Here is a 23,425-nt window from a genome sequence, read left to right as displayed (position 1 = left end):
CTCACCTTGCCTTAGCAAAAGCAAACATATACGACAGTCCAAAGACAAACACAGGGGTTACAATTCGATTTTTTTATTACCATTCTCAGGTGATAACCATAACTTTACGCTGAGCAAGCACCAACACTCCACCATGGTAAACTGGAACCAGTGTCAGAGCTGTGATCCAGTCCTTAAGTGAGGTTCTATTCTGATAAAATATTCAGGATTTCTAACCCGGGATTTAAGATGCAGTTTTCTCCAGGGAAGCAGGAAATCCCTCATCATCATACTCTTTCCCAGGAAGCTCTTCATGCCACAATTTCTAGACTTCACATCACAAGACTGACAAGCCTTTTAGTTCTAGAAAAGGGGATGATCCCAGATCTCAGCCAGGCCCAGGCATTCCCATCTGGAAAGCAGAGATTGCCAGCAATTTCATTGGTGCTGATCTCTCTCTCCTGAGAGGAGACTGATGAGAGCAGCTTTGAACCTCATTCCCCAGCCATACCACACTGCCATACCAAAGCACATGAGGGGGCAGAAAACAAACCAACCCCACAAAAAGCAGTGTCCATTCCCTTACCAGCCCAAATTCAGCGGTGCTAGCCATTGCCAGCCCCTGCTCAGATAAGTATTGTGACAGACACCTAGGTAAGGACATCTCATTCTCCCTCTCAGGAAAATACCTGCTTTGTATCCCCTCTGCTCCCCCCTCGCCCTGCTCCTGCAGCAGCAGCTGCTTTTCGTGGGGCTGGGGTAGGAGCAAGGCCTCAGGGATAGCAGCCCTGGACGAGTGCCCTGGCAGCACGGCTGGCAGAGCCTGGCCTTGATCCCTAGGCTCCTGTTCAGTGTGGGCAGCCTGGTTTCCGAGGCCACAGCCATGCTCTGAACCCCTCCCTGAGAGCTCCCTGTCATGCCCAAGCTGGATGAGAGCTGGGACAAAGCACTGCTAATCCCCAGACTCTGAAGAAGAAAAGAGTGGGTTTCCCTTTCACCTGAGACAGAAACAGAGGTATCCTAAAGGCACAGCCCAGTCTCCGTGGGGTCAGTAACTTTCAGTACACTTGGAGACCAGCCAGAAAAAAATCTCAGTGTGGGGAGTTATTTCTGGGGCAGTTACACCACATCACAGCATCCTAGTGCAGATCAGGCCCCTCTGCTGTACCCACGCAGAGAATGCTACAGGCTCTGGAGCTCTGTCCTACATTCAGAAATGGTGGATTCTCAGGGAGGCAGCAGGAAAGGGTGAGTGACTGAGCAGGCACAGCCAGAGCTCTCACAGACACCCACAAACACAGCCCTCACTGCTGGGGGAGCATGGCCACTGAGACATGGAACAGGACCTTCTGCAGCCTCTTACCACTTGGGATTTGGCTCCATAAAGGGTGGCTCGGTGCTCTCCTCCAGACACAGCTGGCATCAGGCAGCCAGAACCAGGTCTCTGCCAGCAGGCATGAGGGCTCTACCTCGTCCTTTTGCTCAGCGATCTTTGTCCACAGAAAGGTTCAATGGGTCAGTGTCAACAGCAGTAAACCCAACTGTGCCCAGGAGATCCTTCGCTGGAAGAAGTATCAGATAGAGAAGCACTTTACAATCCAGTGGCTGATTTCCTGCCAGCTTGGTTCGGTCCACGGTTAAACTCTGTCTCCTGGGAAAGGAGGAGTATCACGATTCACGTCTAGAATTACCCAGTGCTTTTTCCACCACAGGAAAACCCACAGACAAGAGGGAGAAAAAGCTCAGAAAGACGAGCAGAAAGCAGTTTTGTTTCTGCCCTAGCCAGGCTCCTATTTAATCCTACAGGGCACAGCACAGCCGTGCCCAGAACCCCCCCGTTCGAATGCTGACATTTCGTTGCCTGCAAGAACGCCTCTCCCCTGCAGCCCTGACTCACAGCTCCATTTCCTGCTCAGCGGCGATGCCCGGTGCCAGGCTACAGCCAGCTCCCTCAGCTCACTCCACTACTGCACTATTGCTGTCCCCCGAACATCACCCACACCCCCTTCCAAGGGATAAATATCGAGCTGTCCACAATCAGAATCTGATGCTATAATTAGACACCCCTACAGCACACATTGCTGTGTTACACAACACAGCTCGGAGCTCCTGGGCACGGGGTGAAGATACATTTGCATTTTATCCACATCACAGACAAGCTCTTAAAGCAAAATCTCCCGAGTGGTCGCGGTTACTGAGCTTTGGTTCAGATGACGAGGCAGCCTGAGAGCACACAAACAGATTTCCCTGGTCTGAAACTAAAGCAGAGGTGAACTCCAGTCACCAGCGGGTGTCGGTCCACAGGACTGTAGTTTGCCAGGAGTAAAACCTCCAGCACAAAGAGGATGCCATGTCCTTACTGTCAAATGTGTGCTCAGTATCCAGCCCCCTTTATGGCACACAGGTTGTTAATGTAGACACAGCTGCTCCAAGTTCCATGCAAATCTCACTACCAAGGCACTACTGCTAGACCAAGAAACGGCTTTTATTCATTTAAATGTTAATCTCAAAAGCCAGGCTCCAAACTCCAAGGCTTCACAGCTCTATCACATTTCTGTTTTCTCTTCCCTGCAGCAGCAGGGCAAGTTCCTGCCCACACCTTTTTCCTACAGCTGCACCAGGAAGCACTGGACTAGCTGCACTAACTCACACTAATAAACCAGATCAATAGTTCACGTTACTCACTTTCAGCTGACTGACAGGGTGACACCTCTGTCACCTTTAAAGGGCTGGGTGAACCTCCCTGCTGCAGCAGGGTGTGCCTTGCAGGAGCACTGCAGATCCTGGTGCAGCCTGAGCCATATGGCATCTCCAGAGAGCAGAGCTGTGAGTCAGGGCCCCAGGCTCTGTCTGCAGCTTCCCCACCTACCTGGTACATTTATAAGCAAGTATTTGTGCATCTAACTCCCAAGAGATGCAGCAGGATTAAAATTCTTACTGGAACTTAAAATCCAACCCTGGGTCCATCCCTGCTGACACTGCTTGGCAGGAGGGTAGCTGAGCAGCACAGGGCCCAAACCTTGGCAGCTGCACACCCAACCCCTACAGCTGCTTTGGAATCTGCATCTGCCAAACAACAGCAGCAACAAAAATACTGATCGGGGACATTTAGGATCTGTCATTTCCCAAGGTTATCATCAGCTGTTAAGAACACTTATGTAATCAAAAAAGTCAGCAGCAGTGGTCAAAGACAGCCCTTCAGCTGACCCTAGTCAGCATCAAACTTTCTAAAGAAAAGATCGTTACCTAATTCAACCTGAAAGAACATTCTCCCAAACCCAAATTTCTTATATCATCTGCAAGATGTGATCTAAATAATTTAAAATTCCACTGGATCTAGGTCACAGACAGAGGTTTGTTTTTCAGCAAGATGTCCCAGAGGAATTGGCTATTTTGTTTAAATTATTCCTGACTTCCAACACCATTTATAAGGACATCTAGAAGCAGACTGAATGGATGAGAAGTAGAAAGGACACTGACAAGGGCTAACTTCAGCTCATCAAAGCTGGGCTCTTCTCACTCTCAGGGAAGATAAAACCATGGACTGCATCAGAGTTGTGTCTGTGGCTGCTGAGGGTCCACAGGTTAATTGCAGGAGGTGTGCAAAACCTCTCAGGTCGAACAATCCACATGTACATCTCTCAAAAAAGATGGGTTTTCAGGCACAGTCAAAGGGGAAAAGAAACCAATTTCAGCTCTTCCCGAGGATGCACCCACAGAATGACTTCTCTTGGATGACTATGGAAGGAGACCTGGTGGAAGTGCCACAGCTACATGAACAAAAAGCATCTCCCAGGCCAGCCCTTGGGCTCTTTTTAGGTGCATACAGCGTACAGAAGAATTGCAAAGGCAAATTTTTAACCCTGAAATATTTTTTCCATCTTTGGAAACGCTACATCAAGCAGTCCAGAGTCCAGCAGTTGACCTTACTTTTGGGTATGTTTGGTTTTTTCCTCGCCATTACTTGCACGTAATAATAGCAAGTTACATAAAAGTCAGGAAATGGGACCAGCACAAAGTTCAAACTAATTTTCATATTAAAGGCCTTGTGTAACATTTTTACAGCAGGCCTTTATTGACATCTTTAGTCCAGTTACAAGGTTGAGATTATAGGCATTTTCAGGAAACTTGGGCAGGTTATCAATACCTCCTGGGAAACATTTTATTTTTTATATTTCTTTATCAGAAGGAGAGAGCAATGATCATACTAATTTCAGAGAAACTAGATGTTATATCCTCCCACAAAAGGACAGAAATCATAGGTAAAGAAACTTGCTTCCACTTGACACAAAGAGTTTCTCAAACTACTTTATCACAGGCAAGCTACTTGCATTATAAGTACTAGAAATGCAACAAACTATTTAATATGTTGGCCAATATTAAGCATCTACCAACTTCATCATGCACCCACATTCAAGATTTCATATGAAATAAAGAGCTTATTACTCTGCTCAAGGTTTCCAGACAGATTAAGTCAATCTGGGGAAAAGAAACTTTTGAAACAGAGAAACTGTGCCACGGTTTAAAAAGGCTGTATTTAAAGGAAGTACTGTCCAGGCATGAAGTATCCAACTTCCAAGAACTTGATCTCTGCAGGATTCATGAAACATAAGAACTGACACTTTATCAATTTATTACATTTTAAAATCCTAACATTTTATTCCACGCTCTCCCAATTCCATGTCATGTGTTCAGCAGAACAGCATGAAAATGATAAGAAATTTTAGATTAAAATAATTCTATTTTTATTAGCCAAGGAGCTCCAGCCCTATGGATCTTGTGAGGAACTCAGTGGATCAAATTTATCCCGTGCTATTTTATCAATGTTCCTAAAGATTTATATATTTTTTTTAGTGCCCTGACTTTAATAGATGCTTTGCACCAGTATTTTCTGCAAAATCAGACCTTCAATGCATTAGATTCCTAGTGGTTAAAAACCTCACTGTTTGGGAACAGAAGTGAGTATAGCCACTGCCCCTATCAAAATCATGATCAGCAAGATAATGATTTCTTTATCTCTAAATTTCCTATTTCTTCCTCACCTAAAACCAGATCATACGAGCAGAGCTGTGAACTTCAGAGCGTTGATTTTTCTTTTTTAAGCCTATTTCACAACCTCTACGACCTGCACTCCCCTGTTAAGCAATTACTTTGTGATTTGATTGCTGTGCACACCATGAATTGTGTGTTTGTAATACACAGCTCCCTGGGACATGCAGCCACATCCGTGGGCTCCAGCAGAAGCCAAACAATGGGGCCAGTGTTCCAGCCCTGCCTCCTGGCTCACCCTCTCGGTGCAGGCTTTTTCCTTCCAGCGTTACCAGGGCTGCAGCTTTCCTTACAGCTCTGCTTTCTGCAGTCCTGGGTCTTGGTTAACAAACAAACAGCTCCTCACTCATGAAAAGGAATCTTGGAAACAGAAATTCAGGGCTTAAAAGACAGAAAGGCACTTAGAAGCATACCAGATGGTAAATTCTGATTTTTTTTTAAGAAAGTTACGTAGTTCTGGGAGCCTAGTGGGGGAGGCAGGAGAGAAAAGGAGATTTAGGTATATGTTTGTACAAGTGACAGCTTTTTACCTGACAGTATCAAAGAGGAGTAGAAAGAGCCTCCCGCCAGCCTGAAAACAACGAAAGAGCTGTGCTCTGGGCTGTGGCTGCAGTCAGACACCGGCTCTGTGTGTGTGGCTGAGCCTGCAGGCTGCCGTGCTGTGCCCACCAATGCCGGAATCCTCCTGCTCCGCAGCCTCCCGTGCCAGCCACAGCTGCTCGCCCTGGACCAGCGCCTTCCCCTGGCTCTGGGTGGCCCCAGGGACCTGCCGCAGCTCTGTACAGCTCCAGCCTGCAGAGCTGCGGGCCAGCTTCTCCCCAGAGCTGGAGAAGGGCGGCACAGAGGATGCCCGAGCACAGCAAAGCCACCAGAGCTGGCAGCTTGTCCTGCAGCAGTGCGCAACCAGCCCGTGGCCATCGGGCCCGCAGTCCTGGCGAGCCCGGCACTCACTTCCAGCAGCGCTCCAAGGCTGGGGGATCCCCGCACAGCCTGGAGCCACCTGCAAGGCCTGTCCCTGCCACAGCCCTGCTGTGTCTTCCTTTCACCACCGCTCTCTGCTGCCAAGGAATGGTTTCTGCAGGTTCATCTCCTGCCTGTCTTCATTCCTGCGGGGTTTGTGGCTGCTCTGTGCTGGGGAACGTGTGAAATCATGTGAGCACTTTACAGCTCCTGGATTGACTGGCTCAGGTTTACAATGTTTATGCTTTCACAAAAATGCCTTAGAGCACTCACCCGGTTTGGAGCTACAGGACTGTTTCTAATACATGTTGTGAACAAAGAGGGGTGCTAGAAACCTCTTCTAAGAATCCACATCTCTCAAAGAAACAGGGCACCATGACCCAAGCAAAGAAGCCAGCACACAAAAGTGCAGAAAAATCACGCTATGGAAAGTCAGTGTCCATAAAGGAGACAGAGGACTCCTGCAATTTCATCCCAATAAAGGGACAGAGAGTCCACTGGGGGATATTCCCATGCTGTTTCTCTCACAAGGTTTTGGAGGTCACCACCTCCTTTTATCCTATATTCCCAGTTGCATGTTGCCCTCTTCCTTTCCCCATTGGCTGAGGTATGGGAAGGTACAGCCTTTCCAAACCGCCTCCCACATATCCCCCCCAAACATGTCATCTTCCCTCAAAGCTCAGAAACTCAGGCTTGTGCAGACCTATTTGTCTGTTTCAGGAGTCTAACTGGTTCTGTAACAAAGGCTTCAAGTTGGTAGAGACATTAAAATCAATTTCAAAGACATTAACACCCATACCCTCACCCATCGAACTGTTTGTAAAGACATTAGCACACGTTTTCTTATCAGAACTGAATTAGGCAATGTTTGTGTGGCTTGGCACTTCCTGGCACAAGTGAAATGCAATCATGGTCTGACTTTCATTTGGCCCTGAGCCAGGATCAGAGGGTTACCTATAAACTCCCTGAAGCTTTGCCATTTGGTCTAGAAAGGTTTGGTTTTGACCTTTTGGATAAATTCACCTCAGGACACAGAATGTACACACAGACTTGCAGATCTACATCCTTCTGAATTATCTGCCACAGTCCCAAAATCACTCAAGTCACCGCACTTAATTCTCCCATCAAGATTTACCCAGTTCTCCCAAGGCTGGTCAGATCCTGACTTCAGAATAAGCAATTCTGCACATTTTTGGAACAGTTTCAGCTGCAAGATTTCAGTTTAGGCACTGGGCACAGAAGATCTTAGGACCACAGTCTCCCAGTCAGGAGAACAGATAAGAGCATTTCTGGGGCACCCTAATCATAGCACACTCACAGCTAAACTCCAAGGTTCCCAGACTTGGAGGAAACTTAGATTCACCAGGAGAGGGGCCAGCAGTGCTCTTTGTGTCTGTGCTGGCTCCCTGTTTCTCATAGCTGCATTTTACTTTGGTGGGTCTGAGATGCTATTTTCTTGTGGCTTGCAGCCACATGCCCGGGGGGATGAGTGCAGCAAGAATTAAAGGTTGTGTGACAGCACAGAAGCATGCAGCACACGCTGCCTTGCCAGGATTAAACTTCAGGCTAATGGCAGGCAGCCCAAGCTCTGCAGGAGCATCAGCTCCCCCCTGCCAGGAGGTCCCAGCTGAAATGGGCTGTGGGTGGGTGCTTGGGAAGGGAGCTGCTGGCCACAGAGACCACCAGTGCCCCAGCCGAATGCAGCAGACAGGTTCCCCTTGACTGTCCTTTGGCACACGGCCAGGGCTGTGAGACCATGCATGTCAGCAAGTGTGACAGGTCAGAGACATGCCACAGCCTGAAGGCATCCTCATCCTGGGATCTTGGGAACCCTGCTGGAGTGAGCCTTTCGTTTCTGAAGCATTCTCCGCCCACATTTGCTTCCTGCACGCCCTTCTCCTCCTTCCTTTCCTCCATTTGCAGCAACACTGCATTCTGCATGCTCCCCGAGACAAATAGGGCAAACATAACCTGATTAACCAAGGGGATTTGGGCAGGAAGGGGCGGGGGAGGAGATTAATACGCAGAGAACCGCAGAACCTTTCCCTCTCACATTAGCCCTTGCCCACTCAATAAATAATGTGTCTGCAGTGACTCTGACTTTAGGATTTGCTATAAAAGCTCGTAGACTCGGTCTCAGCATGCAGACATCAGACCAAAGAGAACATTCAGTCTGACAAGCTGAAATTTCTTCCAGGCTCCAGGGTCAGTCAGAAGCTTAAAACCACTTGGATGTGAGCCTATGGTTCCATTTTAAAACATAAGGATCCCTCTTGCTGTTCACCCACTGAAAAGACTGAATCCAACCTTTATTTGGCCACTCCCTCTGAAACAGGGTTTAGAAGTTAATGCTGGCTTTCTCCATTTCATGTATGAAACAACCTCCAAGGCTGGCAGCTCCCCATGAACACAGGAACATATTACAAAGGCTCTGGCTGCCCTCCAAGCCTATTCTGATGCTCTAGCTTCTTTCCATCCCTTCTTTCTTGCTTACCTTAAGGCATATAGATGTTTCACGATGGAAATGTGAAGCTACCCACACGCAGAAAAGATACCTTCTCTGACCTTCCAAGGAGCTATTTTTGGCTGCTCTTATGTGCCTAAGAACTCTTACTGGGGTCATGCACTGAACTAACTGCCCCTCAGTAACTTTTGCTTACGAGATATGAAACATTGCAGAGACTATATTTTTAAAATTTCTAGTTCTCTCCATAACCTAACACATTACTGACTCCAGATGTTGTTTGCAAGGGAGCACATTTTATAAGGGGCTGCAACACTGAGATTATTACCCAAGGAATGCATGCTTAACATTACACATATGAACAGAATACTAAAAACATATCCTTAACCCAGAATTTTCCAAAAGTTAGTGAGTACCCACAGCCTTTAACTGACTTCACTTTTCAAGCTCCAAAAGTTTGATTGAAATAGATTTCTCTTCATGAGATAGAAAAATAAGGAACACTGGGTTAGCAGCCAAACACATGCACAGAATGATACTCCATAAAGAAAGCAACAGTCCTAGCTCCATCTGTCAGAGCAAATGAATATTCCACATCACATCCCACCAGTCAGAAACCTGGGCTCTGGTCTGTCCTGTGTCTCCCAAATTCTAAAGCTGACATTTTCCCAAACTGGCACTGCCCAGACTGCAAACATTTCAGTCCAAAGGCCAAGAGTGAAGTGAGCCCCACTGCCCCAGCAGCTGCCCAAAGTCTCCTCGTGTGGCAGGGAGTTAATGCTGACCCAGGGGACTGCACAGCCCTTCTGCCACTCCAGACACTCTTTGCCCTCATACAGCGAGCAAAAGATAAAGCATGCAGAGATTTTTTTCCCTTCTGACATCACAGCATTAAATATCACAAAAACACACAACCTATGGGATGCATGAAGAACAAATGCTGTACAACTAGCAAAAAGGATGTGGAGAACCTATGGGGAGTGAACTGCTCAGGAGACCCAGCCTCCAGAAATCCAGCTCTGTGCACTCACACACACACAGAACACACAATACTATCTCCCTGCACCTCATGTTTGCATCACGTGGCATCTTTTAAAAGGTTCCTGAACTGAGATACTGCCTCTTAAGGCCAGAACTGCATAAGGTTTAGGGATACAACTGATTCTGCATAGAGCCATGAGAAAAACAACACAGAATTAAGGGGGCCAGTGAGAAATACTTGTACCTTGCATTTAGTGCCCAGGACACAGACATGCTGCTCCTCCTATTACAGGGCCCAACTTAGAGAACCATGAGGCTCTGCAAGTATCAGGATTTCCCCCACGGGAGCTAAAAGTCATGCTTCCTCCCTTTGGTAATATTCTCCTCCTTAAACACAACTAACCACAGTTTGCAAAACAACGAGGCTGTGCCCTGCAAATGTTTGCTAAACATTTGTGCAATTTCATCCAAATACAGGAACAGAGGGTACATAAGTCAGAAATGCCACACTTAGCAAAGCACTGTGAAAACAATTCATTGGCAGTCCATAGGCAAGCAGCAACCTTTCATTTTCTATTTAAAAGTTGAATACAAATAAAACCCCTGAATTAATTGATGGAGATAAGGGTTGGTATTTTCGGAATGTTCTTGGAAAACACAGCATGCCAAGCCAAGAACCATATTCAGCAATTATTCTACTTTACTCTGCTTCTACTTTCACCCCCCCTGCTTCATTCTGCCTATTTAGCTGATGAGCTCTTTCTGCCTTTACAATACCTGTGCTCCCAACAGATACATCCAGCTTGGTGCCTGCCTGAAGTGTATTAATTATCTCACTACAGCTGCATCATGAAGCTGGGTCACAAGACTATTGCCTGATAGCAAGTAAGGCTGCATCTCTCCCTCCCCATCTTCATTTTTCTTTAGAATCACTGCCATAGTTCAGACTTTTGGTACTGAATAACGGTGCAACATACCAGGTTTCAATTAAGACACAATTAAAAAGGTGTGGAAGGAAATTAAGACTACTAAGCAACTCTTTCCTGGAAAGAATAAGAAGTCACTCTTCCTGACAAACCACACTTTGGACATACATATGACAACAGGGCTCTGCTGGTAGTACACAGGATATAAATAGCATTTAAAATTCTGCCTGGTAACCTCTCAGGACAGTACCTGCATGTCACAGTCATGTCTTTTGCCGAGGGCTCTGTATCCACCTACAGAGCTGCCAACAACCACCACCTCAAAACCAAATATTTAAAAGAGGACCTTGTGTAGAAACAGTGAAGTTATTTTTCCCCTCTGAGAAGAGCAGAAGAATTGAGGTCTACAACACAAACCAAAATCAGCCCTCAGAACTGCTACCCTTGGGTTCAGCCAGCCCAGCTGCAGCTCTTTAGAGTCTCAGGGGTGGCCCAGTTGTGAGATGTGAAATGAAAGCACCTGGTTGCCTATCTCCATTCTATTACTGCATTTGTTGAACTGCAAGTTAAACTTCATCTTCCTCCTCCAAGGAAGGGATGATAATTTATTACATAGTCATCTGTAAGTTCCTCCACCAAGTCTGTATGTCTGTAAAGTTCAGAAGTACTCTCAGCTTTCTGCAGTGGTTGGTATGACCCAGCAGCTTCTTCCTCATAGGATGCCGACTTTCCAGCAAAGGAACTTGGACTTCTGATTCACAGAAATGAATTTTGGACACAGTGATTTTTGGCTGGGAGAGACTGCATAATCTGCTATCACACTATTAGATCAACTAGATAAATAAGGTCTGAAATGGTAGAAAAGTGTCTCCATCCAAAAGAGAGGCAGTACTGTGTAGTTAAGTGCATGTCATTTACCAGAGCATCCCATTTCCTTCAGTTCCTAAGTAAACGAGTAAGATTCCAGAGTTGCATCAAGGGAATGGGTTTGGCTTGGAATCCTGCACGGTGACTCATGCTTTCATGAATAATTCATTTCTTTAGAGAAACAAGACAAAATCACGTGTTCTGCTTAGTCCCGCTACCTAGAGTGTTGATTTGGGAAGCTATTGCAAAAATATACGGTTTTATCTAGCTTTATATTGAATGCATAATACACTGCAGGTGTATTTGCAAACAAAAACAACTTCCTAAGGGTAAAAGAAAAACTGTTGTAATATGGAAGTTCTGGACATTGAAAGATGCCAGCTAGAAAGCAGTTTGCAATCAAAAACAGACATCCGGCAAAAAAAAAACCTATGGTGGAAGTCTGGGTGCTCCAAACATTGACTGTTATTTTCACAGCTCTCCGTATTTATTCCCCTCCTGCACATTTAAAAATAGGTTGTAGAGACACAGCCCCGTAAACAGCAGGAAATGAGAATTGCATCACTAGCCCCTCCTCGTCCCCACAGTGACCGTGCAAAGAAAGCGAGGGCGTGGGGAGCAGAAGCTGCGCATCTCTAACATCACACCCTGAGATGTGCCCCGAGGCAGCCCAGGAGAGGCACCCAGAGGTGCATGGATCATGGCTCATCAGTCTGTGCAGAGATACTTGTTAATGCAAGCCAGGATGAAACTCATCTTTCAGCTTTTAGTTTTCTTAGGAGATCAGTTCAAATGGTTTGATGTGGCCATATCGACCAAACTGGAGGAACACAAAATATGGATTTCTATGGAGTATGAACCAACTTCCTGTATCTTACCCTGGTAAGTATTTCAAAAGAATAATGCAAGCATTCTGGCTCTATGAACTTTTGGTGTCAAGTTCCACTTTGGAGTCTGGGCCTCGCCGGTTCAGGAAAATACCATCCATCGATTTTATGCTGCTTTATAAAGCTGAAATGTTTCATAATAAATCTCTGCAGTACCACCATCAGGTTGGTAGATAAAAACACCTTCACATTTTACAAAGGAGGAACGAAGCCATTAAAGCTGGAGGGAATTGCTCAGGTCTCAGAATAAATCAAAGGGAAAGACAAGACTGGAAGATGATGTAGCTGTGTGCAGTGCCAGGTCCTTCCCTCACACACTGACACCATGTGAAAGCAAAGCCCTTCATGATGTCAGAGCAAAGGCAGGACTCATCATGCATGCAATAGCCCCTAGGATTTTTAAGAGCAAATTAAACCTCAAGTCTCAGGTAGAGTGGAGAAATGCCACTGACCTTTGCAGGGCTGGTCAGCATCCCCAGTAGCTTTGGTTTACTGATAACCTCCCAGCTGAGCTGTAGGTCATGAAGAAAACCTGCAGGTCCTGGTTTGGTGTCCTTATTCAGCCCTGCAGCACCATCAGCTTTGACTCAGTCTGTCATGAGCCAGGACCTGAGCAAATGGAGAGAGTAGAAATTAAAGGTCACCATGTAAAAATTCCTATGTACTAGCAAAATGGAGAGAAATTTACTAACATTTTGCATAACTACATAACAACACCTTGCATAACTGTCTCTGGACTTTATTTTTGTGACAGTGGTCTAATGGTATCTCATAGTTTAAAGGCAAACACGTTGTTTAATAAGAATGTGGCATTTGTTTCCATCTGTTACCACGCAGATCCTGATCAAATGCCACCCGAGGCCAGTGGAAAGGCTCTGCTTCTAACTCTTAGAGTAAAAATATAAATGTTTCTACATTCAGCAACTTCTATTGCTTTATTATTCATGTTTAATCTGTGAAAACTAATATGAAAAGGAGGGCAAGCAGGCTGAGGAAGGGTCAAGTTTCCCTGGAGAGATACTGTCACATTTCTGGCATTCCCATCACTCTATCAACACCACCTCCTGCTACCACAATAAAAGGCAGCAGTGGAGAAAGAACAGGAAGAATAAAACTCCTTATGTACATGTGAGAAAAGGCAATCCATCCCTACAATCAATCACTTACAGGTCATCAGAACAGACCTGGCCTCCATCTTCCAAGTGCAAGAAAAATGCCTGTAATTTTCTCACCCCATTCTGTTTGTGCTGTTCCGAGCCTTCTCTCATTGAAGCTCTCTGAGGCAGAAAATCCATGTCAATCATGCCAGATGACTGCTTTCCTCCTGAGCAGCTACTGCTGATAATAAGATCACAAAGGCCACAAAAAAGGAAAAATTTGGCCATTGCAGCTGCTTTCTCAGTTCTGTAACTGAGATAAATTAACAGGTGAATTAGCACTTTAAAAAGTGCATATTAAAAGTTGACTCTATTTTTTAATAAAAAAGGGTTCTAATCTGCTTATCATCATCACTGAGTGCACGCTGGGACCAGGATGGTCTTGAAACATCTCAGCTGGTTTTCTTTGGCCTGCCCTACTAAAAGTAGGACCCCTGGTATCTGAATAGGCACCAGAGAGATAAGGACAACCTGATGTCTTATAGATAGCAGCATTTCATTCTTGCTTCTGTTCTCAGTAACAAGCAACACAAACACAAGTGAAGGCAAGCAAAGATGTTGCTGGAACTTAAACCCTGAAAACCATGTCCAAATATTACAATGCCAATAGGTATTCTCTTAGGAGCTTTGGTCTCACTGTGGGTAGTAAAATACCACTTGCTTTACATTAGTTACCCAGTTAAAAATGTTTATTATTCTGTTCAGCTAGTATTGTCATAGAAGCTTCCTATCTTGCACTTAAATTCTTTAGAAATAAAAGTTATTATAGGCAAAAATATTTCTTGTTGGTCTTAATTCCTGTCAAATATTTATTTTCTGTCCTGCCAGATGTCTGTAACTCAAACCTGGATGAGATGTTTAGTCCCATTCATATAGAGCCACTGTAAACACAGATTCCTGGGATGCAGAACTAAACTTCCTAATCCATCCTTGAGGCTTGTGACAGAACAAGATGCTCAGTGAACCCAGAATGATGCAGAATGACAGAACTATGTTTCCTTTTCATCCTGCATTCATGTGGCCTTAGGCAAGCTCAGCATCTCCCCACACTTCCCTTCCTTAGTGACCAGTCTTCTCTGACATGGCACATCCCACAAGCATCACTCCTTCCTCCAGCAGCAAGCTAGTGCAACCAGCAGCCTGGTATATTTAACCACATTTGTTGGAAGTGCTGGTCTTTATAATAAGCAGAATTTCGTATTTTTCTGTCTTGTTTCATGCAAACTTATGCAGATTCTATGTTTCAAGCCTTTTTAGATGTTTTCTCTCCAGTATTTTTTCTTTCTTTTATTTTGCCAATGGGTTGTCAAATAAATGGTGAAGCTTTGGGTTACCATTGCTGTCAGATCACCCCAGCAGAAGGGAATTGTCACTGGGATAATATGTGACCAGGCATGCCTCAGCAAGATAAGCACCTCAAAAAGAACTCGAGTACATCCTAGGAGCTGAGGACAGGTATGGCCAAAAATCAGTTAAGAGACAGAATCCCAAAAGGAAACAAAGTCAAACGTTGTAAAGGTACCACAACTACCAAAAAAAAAAAATATTACTGTAGAAACAAGAATGAGAAAATAAAGGTGACACAGCTAGTCACACAAGATTAAATTAATACTTACCTGTTTTTCAGTAAAGATGAAATTATAATCCATGGGGTTAACACAGGATGCCTAAGAGAAGAGGGAGAAAGCAGAAATGGGTAAAAGATAATAAATGAACACATCTCCCAGATGGCGAGCAAAACCCACCGCGTCTGCTGTTTTCCAGCTGGAGGACCAGGCATTCTCAATTCCAGAACTCTGACATGCACAAATCCAAAAGATTTTAAGTGAATTTGCCTACTTGAAGGCATTACCCACAGGACCAGAGAACAGCAAGTTCTAAGTAATAAGCCCTGGTGGAGGCAAGTTTGGGCTGTGATTTTGATGTCTGTGAAGCCCTTCAGACTAAACTTGCAAAGGAGAATCCAACTAAAAACATCATATTCGATGAATAATACAGGGATAAAAGGTAGCGTGAATTTACTAAAAGCCAGTTTTGTAGGATGACCCACAGAATAGTATAGTATAAAACTGAGACTTCAGGCAATGAGGAAATAATTTTTTTAAAAATGGATTTTGCTTTTTGTTGGGAGTCCGAGCAAGAAATAAGTGGAGAAGGATTTGGCTTTACTAACCACAGGAAACTGACACCATGGTGTGACTGAAACAGAGCACTGTGAGTCCAGTCATGGAATTTCCACCAACTTCGGGAAAAATTAGTTTGTGTTTGAGACATCGCTGTCTGACACTCCATGCAGCAGCCGCTCTCAGGAGAAAAAGCGTTTTAAAAGCATTTAAACTGAGAAAGTGCCGCGGAACACACATCCCAATGGCCAGGGAACCACCTATATGACCATGCAGGGCTGAAAAGGTTCGGCTTATATAACCTAACACAACAAATGAGGGGGAATTGGATATACAAATACACGGAAAGGGGAAGCAAACAAAACAACACAAACATCTATTGACTTAGATGGAAATTAGAAGCTGGTTTCCAGCCGCCCGACAAGAGGCCCCATCCGGAACTACGGCCATAAACCCCCGAGGAGAAACAGAGGGCTGGCAGGCACTGCCCGGGCGGGAAACGAGGGCAGGAATGCCTTGAATTCCGCACAGATCCTCCAGAGCCGGAGAGTTTTGCTCCTCAGCCCCGCCCCAGCTCCCCTCTGCCGGTCTCCTCCCCGCTCTCTCCTCCCGACGTGTGTGCGGGCACGTCCCGCAGCGCAGCCCGCCCGCCGCGCGTCACGGCCCGGCCGCTATGAAAGGCGGCGGCGGCCCCGCCCTGCCCGCTGCTGCTGCCGCGCTGGGCTGGGCTGTGCCGGGCTGTGCTGTGCCTGAGGAGCTCGGTAAGTGCCATCGCTGTACCGTGCTGGGCTGTGCTGTGCCTGAGGAGCTCGGTAAGTGCCATCGCTGTACCGTGCCGGGCTGTGCCGGGCTGTGCTGTGCCTGAGGAGCTCGGTAAGTGCCATCGCTGTACCGTGCCGGGCTGTGCTGTACCGTGCCGTGCCTGAGGAGCTCGGTAGGTGCCAGGTGCCACCGCCCGGCCGGGATGGAATGGGGCCGGGGGTACCCGAAGAGAGAATGCAAAAAGGGGCATTGCAGGCAGTGCTGGTCCCGCAAACCTCCGGGGGACGCGGTGGAGCAGGCGGCGTCCAGCGGACTTTGTCTCATCCATTTATCGCCGCCTGCTCCGCCGAGTACCCCGAGCCGTGGTGGTATCGGGCACAGCCCTGGCCTTGAGTCCAGCCGGCGTGATTTCCACTCACAGACCCCATCGTCCCCTCCCTCCATCCCCTTGAGCCTCCGTGGATTAACTTGCTTCCCTTAATCCGTGCGTGTGACCCCAGGGAGTGATCCTGCGTAGAGACTGAGGATGGGCTTAGGTCTGCGTTTCAAATACAGCATTAGTGGACCATCTACCGCTCTCCTAACTTGTTTCTTTGATTTTCTCTTAAAAGGAAATTTTTTCTTTGGTTTTTAAGTGTAACAGACGTGCTTGAGTGGGTGGTTCTTACCAGCTTTGCATATCAAAGTGCTCATAGTGCAAAGGGAGGACTTGGCACGTGGAGAGTGCCCTGCGCGCTATGGCCACGCTTCAGGAGGCTTCGGCTCATGAAGACTGACGTAGCTCGGTTGATTTTTCCTAAATATGGGCGCTGCTGGCTTCCTGCCCCTCCCCTCAGCCCCAAAACTTAGAGTCCTTACCTGCTGCTCTGCTTGGCTTCTCATGCTCTGAACGAGTTGCTGCTTGCTCAGCACTAGACTCGTGTGGTGTCTGTGCTTGCATCCGTCTGTGCAGCTGCTCCTGCCCTGGGCTCTTCAGGCTGCTCCCAGTACAGCACCATTTCCTGGGAAAGCGTGGTGCTGCCTTCCACACGGAGACGGGGATAAATGCACAATCCTCTGGCATCACCGTGCCATTTCGGCACACCCTTGGCTGCCAGAACCCAACGCACCAGGATGCTGTGCAGCTGGCAGCTAAAATGCGAGGGTGGAAGAGACAGTAATGCCAGACTCCAGCCATCTTAATTCAAAACTGTGCAGTTTCACTTCAAAACAAATTCATGAAGCTGACTGGAGGCTCATGCTGTGCTTAAAAAGGGCTTGCCTAAGTGTTGCACAACTTCAGCTCTGGAAAGGCTTCAGGGCACAGAATACCAGTTTTTCAGGGTGAGAGAAGAGATTGCCAGACTGTGCTGTGCTTAGAAGTACTAAAATGGCTTCCTGTACCGAAATGTAGTATGGATGGTCATTTAGAACATTCTACTGCTGCTGCTGGAGTGCCACCAGCTATTTAATAGAATCAATGGCTCTCAGGCTGTATTTAAGGCAAAGCCAGGGTGGGCTTGAACAGAGGATTGTAATCAATAATTCAGTTTTGCAATCATTTTGTGGCATACAGAGAGTATTCGCAGATGTTTTATTCGTGTGTTTTGTATCCATTTTCTTATCATCCTGGAATAAAGTCTGTCTTGCTGGATACAAATATTCTGGTGTCAGTAAAAGCTCCAAAGCCTGGAGCAATAATCTAATAATCTGTTGCTTTCCTTTCAGCAGTGCACCATGTCTCTCAAGGATCAGCTCATCCACACTCTCCACAAACAGGAGAGTCATGCTGAAAATAAGATTAGCGTGGTTGGCGTGGGTGCCGTCGGAATGGCCTGTGCCATCAGCATCCTCATGAAGGTAAGTGTCAAGCCTGGGAGGAAGCAGCAGAACCTGAGACCTAAAAGAGCTGCAAAAAAAGAATCACCCTTATTAGATGAACTTCTGGTTATACAAATCTTTTTTGGGCCTGAAATGAAGGAACAGTCTTCAAGTTATCAACAGAGAACAAATAGCTACAGATCTTGTAAATGAAGTTTGCCTCAGGATAGGACAGAATGTCCTTTATGCACTGCATAAGAACTGCATTTATCTTTGTGGGACCTGCAGACTCCTTTCTAAGTAGGAATTTTCTAACACTCTAAATATACAAAAAGCTTGAGAACTGAGGATTTCTGTTGTCTTGAGCAGAGCAATGGAATAATTCTTTGCAATGTGATCTGGAAAAATTGGTCCTTGACACTCTGAATGACTTGTCTTCTGCCTTCAGTTATCATACTGAAAATACTGTGGTTAACATCAGGCTTGCTTTTCTTGACTGTCAAATAGGTTGTGTATGAACTGCTATTAAATTATTCTTCATTATTGTCCTGCTTAATTGTACTACTATTTCACACAGAATGTGGTTATGAAAACTATAAAGTGAACTCAAGGAAGTGGGTATCCCAGAGAACTAATTGGAGGACTCTAGGAAAAAGTGAAGTATAAGGGATAAGCAAAATTGTTTAAGTAGCTTTTAAAATAATTGCAACTTCATGGTTTAAAAACTGGGGGCTTTGCTGGAAGAGGCAGCAACCTTACCATTACTCTTGGTCTCTTGTAGGACTTGGCTGATGAACTCGCCCTTGTTGATGTTGTGGAGGACAAGCTCAGAGGAGAGATGCTGGATCTCCAGCATGGCAGCCTCTTCCTTAAAACTCCAAAGATTGTCTCTGGCAAAGGCAAGTAGTTGGCTCTCATGTGCTCATTATTTCCAAATGGAGATAGCCACTTCAGGTCCCACACTGGACAGCCAAGCACTTAGCCTGTCACCCTGATTGTTGTGGGGAAGGCTCATGGATACAGTACTCAGCTGATACTTAAAAATATACCTTCATATGGCCAGTCCAGCTAGGAATTTTCTTCCACGGTTCACTACTCAGTACAGAAAGATGAATTCCTTAAATACTTGTGTACCTTAGAGAACTTTATTTCACGACCAGTTAACTCCTGAACTCATTGCTGCTTACTTCTGATAACCTTTAGTGGCAGCCTCGAGTAGGGCAAAGGCTTAACCAGCTCATACCTTGATTACAGTTCCTACAGGTAACAAGTTACGAGGGCAGAGCCTTCTTCCTCTTCTGCACAGCACTTACCCTGAACGCTATCCCAACAGCTATCCCTAGTCCCATTTGTGGCTGAGAAGCAGAGTATCACTGCCTGCAGCTGCATGGTACAGTATTGCCATGCTTCAATGTTGTCACAATGTTGTGGCAATGAGCCACAGTCTTAAAATGAAATTCCGTTTTCTACAGGGGCAAAGTCTAGGGTAACAGTTACCAGGGAATTGCTGCACCTTCAAACTCGAGAATTTGAGATCTTAGTGCAGAGAGGAAGTGAGAACTCCTGTACTGAGCCATGTGTAGGAAGAAGTGATGCTTGACACAGCCTTTTGTCTGCAGATTACAGTGTGACTGCACACTCCAAGCTGGTCATTGTCACTGCTGGTGCCCGGCAGCAAGAAGGAGAGAGCCGCCTTAACTTGGTCCAGCGCAACGTGAATATCTTCAAATTCATCATTCCCAACGTGGTTAAATACAGTCCTGACTGCAAGCTGCTTATTGTCTCAAACCCAGGTTTGTCTTGTGTTGCCATAAGGGGATTTGGCTTAGAGAATAGTATTTCTTCAGTAAGGCGGCATTAGTGCACAGGCTGTTAGAAAATACTTGTGCTGGGGAAGAGAAAGCTCCAGGGAGACCTTGGAGAACCTTCCAGTACCTAAAGGGCCTAAAAGAGAGGTGGATTTTTTACAAGGGCATGTAGTGATAGGACATAGGATAATTGCTTTAACTGAAAGAGGTAGATCTAGATGAGCTATAAGGAAGAAATTCTTTATCATGAAGGTGGTGAGACACTGGAGCAGGTGCCCCAGGGAAGTTCTGAATGCCCCATTCCTGGAAGTGTTCACAGCCAGGATGGATGGAGCTTTCAGCAACCTGGTCTAGTGGAAGGAGGTATCCCTGCCCATGGCAGGGGGTTGGAATGAAATTATCTTTAAATTCCCTTTTAACCCAAACCATTCTATGATGATATCATAGAATGTATAGCAAAAAATGTCATCTTCCCTCTCCAGGCTCAGCAGTTTGGTCTTCTGAGAAATAAACTTGGGTTTTCAGACTGAGTGATCTCGAGCACACTAAGGGTCACTGATAATTGCATGCACAGCATAAAGGCAGCATTAGGGACTGTTCAAAACAGTCACTATGTTACATAAAATAATCGTTCTGTTAGCCCACTGCAGTGCCTGGCCGTGGTCACTGCTCTGTGCTCTGTTCCATGTAGCTAGCATGCAGCTAAAATGCTTACAGATGACTGGAAGGTACCATCCTCATTATCAGTCAGCTCATGAGTAGCACTTGTTACGCCCCTGTTCTCCTCACAGTGGATATTTTGACCTATGTGGCCTGGAAGATCAGTGGCTTCCCCAAACACCGTGTTATTGGTAGTGGCTGCAATCTGGACTCTGCCCGTTTCCGCCACCTCATGGGAGAAAGGCTGGGCATCCACCCCCTGAGCTGCCATGGCTGGATCGTTGGAGAGCACGGAGATTCCAGTGGTAAGGGTGAAATCTGATCGTTACACAGAGCTCCCTGATGCTTTGTCTGCCAGGAAAACCTTGAAAAGCTACAGCAAAACATTGCTCCAAAACCTTTGCACTGCAGCACCTTAAAGAGCAAGTTCTGATTTAAGTCTTTTGCTGCACAGAGTAACCCTAAATGATCTATATTTGATCTGAATGACTGTGCTTGGAAAAAGTCATTAGTGTAACCTGAGCTGGCTAAATGGTTCACATAACTCCCAAAAAAACCCCAAACTGAAGCAGCAAGAAGATAAAGTTCTCTGCAAAGGCCTCTCAAAAGATCTGCACCAGAGCTACTGGCAGTCACTCAGCTGCCATTCCTGGCCTCTCTTGATCACTGTATAATAGGAATTGCAAAGGCAAGTCTGGAGGACAGGAGAAAGCACTTTTTCCTTATTTAACCTGTACTTTTCCAAGCAGCACTTTACCAGAGAAGTGTACTGTCTGCTTCTGACACCCACCAGCACCCACTTGGAATCAGTTCTTACTTAGAGAAAACTTTGAAAAATACAGTGAATGTCATTTTAGTTCATGTTGCCCAGGTATTTCACATTAACAAAGGTGTGCTCAAACTTTGTGACACCTTGTATGAATGTTGATGTGCTTCTTGGCTCTCAGCCTGCAATTTAGATTGGCCTTATAGGTCATATTATATTTAAGGCCATACCTAAATCAAAAGTGATGTGCTGCAGATGAATCCAGCTAGATCTTATGTTAATTTGAGGAGGACAGAGTATTGTGAGATAATTAATCTATGTGCAACCCTCAGTGCCTGTCTGGAGTGGAGTGAATGTTGCTGGCGTCTCTCTGAAGGCTCTTCATCCAGACTTGGGAACTGACGCAGACAAGGAACACTGGAAGGAGGTCCATAAGCAGGTCGTGGACAGGTAAATACTGGCTTGGCTTTTTTATACCTTTCAACACAAGAACAAATCATGAAGAGCTGAAAAATCTCTGTTCTGCAGTACCCAGATCTAGAATACCTCAGTAGCCCCAAATGTCAGCATGCAGACATAATGGAACATGAAATACTATTTTAAGGAGTAGTGCAGATTTGGCAGTTAAGTTTTCATGATTAGTAAACTTTAAATTAGGGAAGAGCTTAAACTTCTAGGCTTCCAGTATAATTGTGGGGACTAGTGTAAAATGCAAATAGAATTATTCACTGCTGAGTTCATTTCGGTCCTGCCAGAAAATCAGTCAAGCTCCTGATACCTCCAAATTGATCTGTATACCTCCTAAAAAGCCTTTCTTACAAACTTGAAGCAGTTCAGTTGATGGTACTTGTTCTTTACTGAGTGTCTGTGTCTCTGCAGTGCCTATGAGGTGATCAAACTGAAGGGGTACACGTCCTGGGCTATTGGCCTTTCTGTGGGAGACCTAGCTGAAAGTATTATGAAGAATTTGAGAAGAGTGCACCCCATCTCTACCATTGTTAAGGTGAGCAGCCCCTTTTTCCTAAAATTCTTACTGAGAATTAAGTGTCTGGAATTCTGAAAAACAGTGATCGCTTTCTAGTTTAATTCCAACTAAATTTGGTTTGCTGACAGGGTATTCTATGAAATATACAGACATACATAAATTCCAGCCTGACAATCCTTATGTACTTTTCAGGGCTTGCATGGAATAAAAGAAGACGTCTTCCTAAGTGTTCCTTGTGTACTGGGCAGTAATGGCATCACTGATGTAGTAAAGATGATCCTAAAACCTGAGGAAGAGGACAAATTAAGGAAGAGTGCAGACACACTGTGGGCAATCCAGAAGGAGCTACAGTTTTAAACCTGCCCAAGCAGGTTTTGGCTCTTAGCAGTTTTATGGGTTTAGTGGTTTGTCTTACGTTGCACTTTCCAAGTAAGTCAAATCTTTCAATGTATTATCTCAACTAGAACACACAAAAAGCTCAAATCTGAACAATGGAGTTTCCTGAAGACAGCATTAGGAAACTAATCTAGCGTTTTCCCTGTTCACAGACACCCATGTTCTTAGCCAGAGCTAGATAACCTAGTCAGTCTTGTTCAGTGAAGTGGTATGACAGAAATCCAGCATTCAAAGCAGCACTGCCTAAAAGCCCTTTGCCTTTTCCTCATCTTGTGTCATGTTGGTTCAAAGGAATAAGGAGTAAGTAATTGCTTCACAATGTGAAACCAAAGACATTTCTTCAAGTTAAAGGATTGCCAGGCCAATTGACCAACCTTCTCTGCCAGCTGAATAGCTTAAATATTTCACTGTTGATAGGTCCAAGTGTATTTTCCTAACACTGCTTTGGAATTTTTGTGGGTATTTTTTTAGAGAACCTTATTTTTGTGTACTATATCAGTCTAGTTGTAAGTTCTGTCTCCAGAGCATGTTCAAAAAATGTTAAAGTTTCTATGTGCAACAAGACAGTGACTGTCCAACTGTAGTACCAACTACAACACCAAATAAACCACAAACTGTTATTTCTGTCTCCTGTGTTTTTCTTAATAGGGCTGTGTCTCCCACATGCAGTTCTATTTCCACCCACCTAAATCAATTCTATTTTCCAAGCCACAGTAATTCAAACACCTGTGTAATAATGTTATGTGTGCAGTTGTGCTGGAGGCTTCAGGTAGTTATGTAGTGATGGAAGTGTCACCCAGTTTTTTAAAATTAACTCCAATCTCTTCAGAGCCAGCAGTAACATGAAAAGTCTTA

The 23,425-nt window shown here is 45.4% G+C and overlaps 1 protein-coding gene and 1 long non-coding RNA gene across 9 annotated transcripts; one reads left to right on the top strand and one right to left on the bottom strand.

The window, feature by feature from the left end:
- Positions 1 to 57: 57 nt before the first annotated feature.
- LOC148221677 (uncharacterized) lies at positions 58 to 15,998 on the bottom strand. Of its 3 annotated transcripts, none has more exons than XR_015807483.1 (5): positions 15,768 to 15,998; positions 14,887 to 14,937; positions 12,566 to 12,722; positions 1,343 to 1,630; positions 58 to 391 (listed from the first exon to the last, which is right to left on the bottom strand). It is a non-coding gene; the product is annotated as an uncharacterized LOC148221677 (long non-coding RNA). The 3 variants fall into 3 exon arrangements; XR_015807484.1 differs by having other exon boundaries at positions 15,444 to 15,904; XR_015807482.1 differs by having other exon boundaries at positions 58 to 1,630.
- Positions 15,980 to 23,190, top strand: LOC106853201 (L-lactate dehydrogenase A chain). Of its 6 annotated transcripts, none has more exons than XM_014876303.2 (8): positions 15,980 to 16,154; positions 17,866 to 17,994; positions 18,737 to 18,854; positions 19,575 to 19,748; positions 20,555 to 20,728; positions 21,522 to 21,639; positions 22,069 to 22,192; positions 22,367 to 23,190. In XM_014876303.2, the coding sequence occupies exons 2-8, from the start codon at positions 17,872 to 17,874 to the stop codon at positions 22,529 to 22,531; spliced, it is 996 nt and encodes a 331-aa protein (XP_014731789.1). In that variant the 5' UTR covers positions 15,980 to 16,154; positions 17,866 to 17,871; the 3' UTR covers positions 22,532 to 23,190. The 6 variants fall into 6 exon arrangements, with proteins under 6 accessions (XP_014731789.1, XP_014731788.1, XP_088031535.1 ...); XM_014876302.2 differs by having other exon boundaries at positions 16,016 to 16,154; positions 17,863 to 17,994; XM_088175409.1 differs by having other exon boundaries at positions 16,034 to 16,266; positions 17,863 to 17,994.
- Positions 23,191 to 23,425: the final 235 nt, after the last annotated feature.

Source organism: Sturnus vulgaris, chromosome 18, assembly GCF_052056855.1.
Source record: "Sturnus vulgaris isolate bStuVul1 chromosome 18, bStuVul1.hap1, whole genome shotgun sequence".
In the NCBI taxonomy this organism is placed as follows: domain Eukaryota; kingdom Metazoa; phylum Chordata; class Aves; order Passeriformes; family Sturnidae; genus Sturnus; species Sturnus vulgaris.
Note: the sequence above shows the minus strand (reverse complement) of the source record. Positions and strands in the feature narration are given on the sequence as shown.

What these genes read in the sequence shown, in the direction of transcription:
- LOC106853201 (XM_014876303.2), top strand. Translation starts at nt 17,872, where the DNA reads ATGTCTCTCAAGGATCAGCTCATCCACACTCTCCACAAACAGGAGAGT. An exon ending in AGAGCACGGAGATTCCAGTG is followed by an intron (nt 20,729 to 21,521) that starts GTAAGGGTGAAA and finishes TGCAACCCTCAG; the next exon opens with TGCCTGTCTGGAGTGGAGTG. An exon ending in CATAAGCAGGTCGTGGACAG is followed by an intron (nt 21,640 to 22,068) that starts GTAAATACTGGC and finishes GTGTCTCTGCAG; the next exon opens with TGCCTATGAGGTGATCAAAC.